Source organism: Glossina fuscipes, unplaced genomic scaffold, assembly GCF_014805625.2.
Source record: "Glossina fuscipes isolate IAEA_lab_2018 unplaced genomic scaffold, Yale_Gfus_2 1, whole genome shotgun sequence".
NCBI lineage: Eukaryota > Metazoa > Arthropoda > Insecta > Diptera > Glossinidae > Glossina > Glossina fuscipes.
In genome coordinates, this window is record NW_023998415.1 from 16,509,117 (window position 1) to 16,518,830 (window position 9,714).

A 9,714-nucleotide genomic window follows, 5' to 3' on the forward strand; every position below is an offset into this window, starting at 1 on the left:
CGAAACGATATTTTCGGATGTTCCGTCATGTAAATTTGAAATAAATGGAATAAAACAAAAACACGGAAAATTAACTAAAATTGACACCATTTCCTTAGTCCCTTACAATTCTTTGTGTTTTAACCATATCGATTAGCTTTGCAAGAAGAATTCTATTATTTCGTCCAAATATTTACATAATGTGTTTCATTTCAAGTTCGTTGTGAATATTACAACCAAGATAAGCTTCAATATCAACCTTAAAGCGAATGCAACGCTACATATGCAGGGTTCTCTCGGTTTCCTTATACACAATGACAAAATTATTTACCAGAAATTTTTCATTTGCTTTCTCTCTCTCTCTCTCTCTCTCTTCCTTTTTGTTATCGTTGAATTCGTTGGATCAAACGGTCTATGGCAGTAATTAATTATTTTTCTTTTAGTTCGTACGCGTATATCAAATCAACAATTGGGCTGAAGAAATGGTATTTTTATATATGCAAAAAGCTGAAACTAAACAACGTAAACAACTGAAAAAAAATTTGGCAAAATTTTTGATTGTGAAAATTACAAAGAAATTTTAAAGCGAAAGAAAAGAAAAAATTTTTTTATGAAAATTTTAACTTACGATTATGTGTGAATTAAATATACGATGTGTACGCAGAAATATTGCTAAATAAATACAAGATCAATAAATATTCGGAGAAATTTGTTGAAAACCTTTAAAAAAAAAAAAAAAAAAAAACTATTTCTATGGTATGGTCACGCAACAACAATAACAATAACAGCAGCGGCAGCAACCACAACGACAACGCAAACCCCCCAGAATTTACGGCAGCAATAGCAACAAAACGCAACACGATTTTAAAGACTGGATACTGCTTGGCAGGCTTTGCTATTAAAAACAAAGAAACAAAAAATAAATAAATAAATAAGGATAAATTGTAGAGAAAAGTAGTTTGCAATGCATAATAATAGCAATAGTTTTTCAGCCGGCCGTCAAGGTAAAGAGAAACGTTTTTCTATACACGATGCCTTTGAGGAGGAAACCGATGAGGCTATACGGGTTTATGGCTCAACAGTGATATCAACACCGATGCGTTCAAAACAACGTTCCACAGACGATGTTTCAATACGTATACAAGATCCTAAGTAAGTTGCAATTGAATTTATCATCCTTGCCAAAAATGATTCATTTTATAACTGCGTAGTGTTTGCATATGTAATTTTAATTTTCCTTTCAAACAATTATAATGCATATAATAAGTTTTTCGTCAATGGTTGAATTGAACTTTAATCAATAGTTAAAATAGTGAGTAATTAAAATTTCTTAAGCTATTAATGGTTTTTATTTTCATTTATTACGTATACAATATAATATAAAGTAAATGAAAAACAAAGCTGAAAAGTGTAACAATAAAATGTTTTTATGTGCGTACGTACAAAGTCTTTGTTTATTTCCTCCCGGCGATCAGAGTTATATATATTATTGAGTATGTAATCCAACCTTTCATGTCAGAAGGCTAGAGGTATTTGTGCAGATTTTTCTTACGACTCTCTTGGTAAAATGGGGCTAAATATCACTGGGATTAAAAAAAAAAAAACAGAAAAGCCATGTCAGCAGGCGCAATATATGCAGCATTGAAACTCTTATTAGCAATTAGATCTTTCGAATTTGCTGCGGACGCCAGCTATCCCGTTAACATGGCTTGGAGATAAATCATCTCACCTTCAATTGACTAAAGTCTTTAGTCTGGAGAAATGACAAAACTTTCAATCTATTTCTTTTACTCTTACTTTTTTCACCTTCATTCCAGTACTATGCCGCCCATACTCATATGGTTATGAGGATTTTGTCATTATTAAAAGATGTCTTGCTGAGACTTGAAAAACAACAGCAAATATCAAGATAGGTGGACATGAGTATACAAAGTTTATATTCTTTTTTCATTATTTTCTTAGTGCAAGTATTGAATGCAGAGATTTAAATGACCGGTCTTGCCTGTACAATTGTACAACTCCATCATATTTAAAAGCCATATGATGCTCAAAAGGATTAATATGGAAAAAAGTGCGCAATGTTCTTGACTCTTGGTGATCTAATCAACCACTCACTTTACCCTATGCAAAAGATTGGTTCGATTTAATCAAGTAAACCAAGTAAATTTTATTGTAGCTATTTCTGCCTACATATTTTGCGAAAAAAAAGAACAAGCAGACAAATTTCACAAACACCATATAATTTACGTACTTTTGCAAACATACTGCCATTGACGAATTTGTACAAAATCTAATTAAATTAGAAGTGAGCTTCCCATATATATGTTTATATTTGTAATTAACGTAAATATTTTTTAAATATTTTATGTAAAACAAACAAATAAACAAGAAAGCGAAAAATGAAATCGAATAAATATAAACACAGCTGGCGGCTGTCAGATATTCTTATAAGCAGCAAAACAAGGAAATGAAAACGGATATGAAAAGGAAATTGACTCCATAGGTTTCTTGTCAAATTCCAAATTTTTATGGTACTTGGTCGGTTGGCTGAAATAAAGTTCTCAGATTGCAAAAGTGAATTGAACAAGTCGACAGACGTACGGAAGCAACAGGTCAGATGTGTAACATCGCTCAATAAGTCTCCGATCTGATACTTATGCGATAACAGTATTGACAGAAAAGCACTAACTTTTAAATGAAATGTAAGAAATCTGCCCAAATTTCATGACACTATCCTATTACTGACGCTATTCTCACTGACTTCCGATTTGACTGTGAAGTTTGGTAAAATGAATCAATTTGGATCTTTTGGCATTTTTAGGATTTCGTTTATCTCATGCAACACCATTTTAAAATCTTCCAAGACGATTTTGCGCAACTTTGTTACGTTTTCTGGAACGACCGCCAGTTCAGTGATTTCAAGCCAATATTAATTGTGAGTGCTTTTACTTATCATATGAAATTCACATTTTGCGAAAACTGTTGCATAACTAGCGCCTCACTTCAACACTAAACGGATGGTTGGAATGTCATAAAATGTTGCTACATTTCGTTTCATCTAGAAATGATATGGTTCTGTCAACTGTCTTGCGATAAATGCATGCCAGAGACACAGACCTATTTGATGATACGTTATATGGCTGAGCTAATTCGGCCACGCATTGTTATTGCGAAGGCACATATAATTAGATGTGCGGAAAGTCATTTCGTTTCTTCATTATATACTTTAAGGGGTAATATAGCAAAGTTTGTTTGTTTGTTTGAAAAGATTTGTGATTAATGCTTTATCACCTGTGGGAAGTCGAAAGCAGGAAATAGCTTTTTGCTATCGATAAAGTGAACAATGATATTTAAGCAAGGAAAAAATTATTGAATATGTATGAAAAAGATGTATTGAGGGAAGATCAGCGCCAATATTGGTTTATAATATATCATACCAACAATTTCGATATTAAAGGTGTACGATATTCGTAAGTCTCGCTGAGAGAGAGAGAGAGAGAGAGAGAGAGAGAGATTACAATACAACGAATTCGATCTTGCATTCAACAATGTATATTTACCCGCTATTAAAAAAAATCGTATTTCATAACTTTCCCAACAATCCAATAGTTTATTAAATCTTCGCGCTACAAATAATCAAAAAACCTAATATACCCTCTGTGTTGTAAAAAAAAAAAAAAAAAAAAAGAAAAAAACTATTAAGTTTTTATTTATTTTGTCTTGATCATTTTTATAAATATTTTTAGAATATTCATCGACACATCCCAACATATAAACAAACACAAAAACAAAAAGTAGTAATAATAATAATATGCTATCTCTTAAGATTTTTCTTTTGCTTTGTCCGTTAATGTCACTTAAATAAGTAGCCAAGGGAAAGCTGTCGGATCTTATTCATCAAAGACTTGCAAACTATCAAGTTTATGAGCTTTTCGGTGTACGTAGACTCTATGAGTCTACAAGCGATTAATTGGATAAGTGAATGAACCGCTCTTGTGCGTTGATTTTGTCTATGAGATAAAAATAAAATTAAAAAAAAAACCATAAAAATAGTTGTAACGTATTAAACGTGATGCAGTCGTTGGAAAATATTTAAAATTTAATTTTTTTTTTTTTTTTTGACCGCAGGACTTTATGAGATTACATTTGCCACTTATAGGAATGTGGACCGGAGACTATTATATAACCGGCATATGTTTTTGCTCAGCGAACGATACGATATACGAGATTTCTATATATATATATATATATATATAGACTTCTTCACTCTATCTTGCAATGAAATGTAGTTTAAAAATTAGTATCACTCAGCTCGAATACAACCTCTCTCTCTTAGTACCAGGGGATTGCATAATTTCGTGGCCTTTTTCGCCAAAACTGAATCATATTTTTTCCATATTTCAAATAATCTTTGTTCCACTCAATCAATGGCACTCTGCTCGATAATCTTTTGGCAAAAATTGTTATACCATTATTTGAGAAATGCTAGGCAAAAAAGCTGAACCAAGTGAGTGTGTCGCTACTTTTCGTTTGTTAACACCATAAAGAGGGTCGTTCGGCGAATGAAAAAAAACGATAGCTGGTCAGGAGACACAATTCGGATTATATAGTGAATATATCAAAAGTTCCTAGCCTAGATGCATATAACAATGGTATTGTCATGATGCAAGATTATGTCTTAGCTTTACGTGAGTTTCCCGTTTTCAACATCTCAGTTATTGATAATGGAGAGAAGAATTAATCGCTTGGCCTGGATTGAAACAGACTAGGTTTTACGATCCCTTTTCAATCTCATCTCGCGATTGTAAATTACCTATTAATGACTATCATCATCGATATTTTTATTGCCTACCCTGCAAGTCCAGAATTGCTGAGCTCCTTGTATTCTCATGGCCCTAAACTTGGACATATACTGTAGCATCCGCTGACATTTGAACCTAATTGACGTTATTTTTTTCAACGTCCATATGTTATATGTAAAATGAGAGATTCTGTTTATGTGTTGATAAGTGTTATGAAGGGTGCTTTTAAAGTTCAAATACTTGTGCGATCTTTTTTACCAACGACTTTATCATTTATGGTACTTATCTATATATATATATATATATATATATATATATATTTACATTACATTATCATCAGGACCAAAGTGTCATTACGCTATGTCGTTATACATAAGCGTTTCACTAACAGCAACATTTACAACAACAACGACAAAATAAAACAATGCCATAAATTATGTCAATGATTTAGTGATATTAAGCAAGAAGCTACAAATTGCATTTATTTTTTGTTTGAAAAACATTTTTCTTTCTTTATTTATTTTGTGACACGGCTATTATGCTTATACTGTACGTGACTACATAGATGCCCTTAATGTAATAGCTTGCTATGCTTCATTTTTTAATTGCAAATGAATTTACAAACAAAGAACTAAAGAAGAACCCGTCAGGATCTACTAGCATCAAGAGTTGAAAGAAATAAGACTAAGTAATGATAGCTAGATGTCTCGCTTAATTGGATAATGTTATAAGAAAAAAATTTTGCAAAACAATGATATTTTTCTGAAGATCCGAACAGACGACGATCCCTATTTAACACCATTAAATCCAATCTAATCTGCTTTTTTATTGCATTAAATATTTTGGATATTGATAAGTTACTTACTTACTTACTTGACAGTTGTTGCATATTGTGTCAACCTGTTTTTGTGCTGTGAATAGGGACCGTATAAAAGAAAACGCATAAAAAAAATTTGCATAAAAACAGGTTCGACTGTTCATATTAACACGTTCGCGAACAGTAAAAATTTAAATGAGTAGCAAAAAATTACACGAAATTTATTTTAAGATTAGCTGTGATATCCGAAAACTGATTGAATACATTTTCCAAAGTTTATAAGCTAAATCCTATTTTAATCGGCATACGCAACGAATGCTATAGCATTCACGACAATTATAGATCAAAATTTTTCAACTGGGATAACGTGATTGCTATAGCATTTACATAAGAGAAAACATGAGGAAAAAAGGACAGAGAGAGAATCTGCTCTCTATCCAGTGTATAGAAATTTGGAAACTTGAAAGGAATTCAAGTAAATTGTAAATACACAGAGAGAAAAGCCTTAGTTAATCAATACTTTGGCAAGTATAACACAATAATTAAAAATCCGTTGGTTATATTATAGAAAATTCAATGGAAAACAAGTAAGAAAATACCCATCACTGTTACCTTAAAAGAGACAAAAACAGAAAAAGAACTATTCTCATGCTCTATAATATGGAGTGAGCGCAGCTGATTTCTTTTACTTTCAAAATAAAAGTTTTTCTCACATAGGGGAGTATGGGTATGTTGTAGCCGTTTTCTGTGAAAAATTTTGGTTCCGCCCAATTTCTTTTACAAGTTTGTAGGCGATATCTTAATTTTCTCTAACGGAAGCATGTTTACCACAAATACTACAAACAGTCATATGGACGGACGGACACCTTTAAATGCATTCCATTTAATTGAAAATTGTTATAAAAAAAGTTATAAAAATAATTATATTTTGATACATTATAACATGACGTAGGCTGCTTGGGCAAATTTTTCTATTTTTGTTCTCAGATGTTACAGCATCGTCCAAATTTTTTTTCATTTATTTGCTATGAATTTATGAGTAATGAGTAAAAAACCAATTTTTCATTCCCTTTGAAAAACAGAGGTATTCTTAATTTACGGGGTGCTGTGGGCCGATTTCTCCCATTTTCAAGACCAACGTGCGTACAAGAACTTCTAATATTTCTTACAAATTTGAAGTGCCGTCAAGAGAATGTTTACAATAGTTGGAGAGACGGACATGCTTAAATCGATTTAAAATTTGCGCCTGATCAAGAATATATACACTTTGTAGGGTCTCTGATTCTTCCGTCTGGGCATTGCAAACGTTTTGACAAAATAAACATACCCGTTATCCTTCGCGATGGGCATAATAATATTGTCTTTAAGATTTGATGTCATTTTGCATCACAATGAAAATGATTGTTATAGCGCGCATTCACGTCTGCGAACATGTTAAAGGAATTTATTTTTGGATATACTTATAATTAAGTGAAATTTTCTTTGTTTGAAGACTTACATTCAAATATTCTTTTTTTTTTTTTTTTTTTTTTTTTATTATTTTTTTTTTTTTTTTTTTGATTTAAGTCTTTAAACGTTTTCATAAAGGAATAATAAACAAGAGTAAGAATAAAATATAAAATTTAATCAGCGAATTGATATAAAAAGTTGAAAAGTGCTGCTAATGTGTGTTAGCAGTTTTTCCAAATGGGAATCCGTTGCCATAGGAAACTTGCATTGCATTTATTGATCCAACATATGTCGGTCTTCTTATTACAATAATTTTGATAAATACTTGTTATTCTTACGGAACTGCGGGGGAGTCCACCTGACTTTTGAACATTTTCTCCTAACTCGGGAACATAATAATAATCGGTCTTTAATATATATTTAAAAAAAAAAAAGGACAATAATGAGGTTCTGCGAATAAAAGATATTTTTAAAAATTTGAATAAAATTTGATCATAAAGTCCAGGTATTTTTTTTTTTCTGTTTTTTTTCTTTTTTGACTACATATTGCAAGAAAGAGGAAGGAAATAAGAAAGTGAAAAAGAAGGAAAATCGAAATGTTGTGTCCGTGTTTGTTTGGATTTCGATTACTTGATGCCTAGCATTTTGTATCACAGTAGCTTGGAATAGGTAGAGTATTTTATTAGTTGTGGGCATTGCTTACAGTTGCAGTTGGATTATACCTGCTTTCAAATTCGATCTGTGATCATTAGCTAAGAATGAATATTTGAAGTTTCAGCTTTTTATCTCGTTTTTTCTCACCGCAACTATATGTGAACTACGATTAAATCCTTTTTGTCTTCTTACATAGACGGAGGACGGAATACATGAAGTATCTCATCAAGTTAATGTTTATTTTTTTTTTCATTTTTTTTTTTTTAATATGAATCAATCACCTTGGAGATGGCCTCTCTATACGTGTAATGCGGTGACGGTTTAACAAAATAAATGAAAGAAGGAGAGTGGGAAACGGGCGCTGCCTAGTGTGTGCTATGTCTGTGTTCATGACTGAGTACTCATTCTAATTACGGCCAAAATAAATTCTACAGCAATGAGATTTGAACCCGCGAACACAGACTTGGTAGTCGCGATTCTTGCCTACTCGACTACTAATACACTTATCTCCTGCTTTACACGTTACTCGTTTTACATGTTTTCAATCATCAATTTAAATTTTCAAGAAGAAGAAAAAGTTTAGGATAACGAACTTCATAGTCCGAATAAGGAATTTTTTATTTAAGTGCGATTTGAGATTTGTTTTGCTTTATATTTTCCATTCTACAAATGAATTGAATTAATATTATTTTTCTAATCTATTAAATGTGTTATTCAGATTGCATATTTAGTGAAAGCATATTTGCGATGTTTTTGTGATATATGTATATTTCCCCGTATAGTCAATATAAGAACAATGGGAAAGAAATCTGATAAAACTTAAAAATTAAAACATTTTATACTCTTTTTTTTTTTTTTTTTTTTTTTTTTTTGTTTTACGAACAGCAAAAAATACCGAAAACTCACTCTTTTCATGCGAAATGTGTGTATACATCTCAATTAGTATTCAGTGTTTATTTATTTATTTTTTTTTTTTTCTTTTTGAAACACTAAACAAAAACTTAAGATTCATGCACAAGCACTGAATATGAAGAATTAATAAGAAGTCACGATGCTGACGGAGGTTTAACAACATCGGCCGGACGAATATATTCGCGGGACAATGAAATATTTCAAGAAACTCTGACGATGAAGTTTGAAAAGTTTTGATTTGTTATATGGCTTTGTAAAAATTTAATCCGATCATTGACTTTAGCTATATGCAGGGTTTTTTTTCCCCACTCGTGTAAGTGCTTGTATTATCGGGAATCGATTTAAGTGCTTACCTATGGATTGTAATATGTTAGATAGCACACCGTACCTGACCCCTTTCAATTAAAATGGCAATTTCAACTGTGCGCAAGATTGTCAGACGCAATATATAATATATGTGGGACATACATTAGTCACTGCGGGTCATAATTTCAAAAAAAAAAAAAAAAATAAATAAATAAAAACAATTTAACGAATTTATTTTAAATTTATTATAAATAGTTTTGATTGCTTGATTTTCATTTCGTTTAAAACAATACATACAGTATAAACGATAATAACAAATCATAAAAGTTGGAAAAAAAAAAAAAATTAAATTAATACAAAACAAAAAGTTATATTCGACGGGGGCGCCGAATCTCGCATATGTACCACAATGCTGTTCGCGCGTTTACTCTCCAAGTTCTTTTATTCGATACCCATATCGCTGGCATTATTAAGAGAAAATTAATCCACGAAGTCGCGGTGTACAATTAACCCATTTTAAGGCGGAGATAGTACATCTTCATTTGAGCAACGTGCAAAACATACATATATAAATATTCTGTCTCCTTTACATTACGATAAATAAGCATAATAAACGACCAAAGAGCCTAAGGAAATAACATTTGATCATTTAATTGTAACTTTGTGTGGGTTTAAGAGATTCTTTCCATTCTTTGCCGTAGTAGAGTAGAATGTTTCGTAAAGTAAATGTGGAAAATTTCATATTTCTAACTTTTATATTTTCCGAGAAAAGAGCAAAAATCCACAAAAATTTCT

At 31.4% G+C, this 9,714-nt stretch overlaps 1 protein-coding gene across 1 annotated transcript in view; it reads left to right on the forward strand.

The window, feature by feature from the left end:
* Positions 1-400: 400 nt before the first annotated feature.
* Positions 401-9,714, forward strand: part of LOC119645071 (transmembrane protein 134) — a 29,518-nt gene continuing 20,204 nt past the window's right edge. Inside the window, exon 1 of the mRNA XM_038044934.1 lies at positions 401-1,131. Within this exon, the coding sequence (XP_037900862.1) occupies positions 944-1,131 (188 nt within the window). The 5' untranslated portion in view covers positions 401-943. The remainder of the gene's footprint in view (positions 1,132-9,714) is intronic.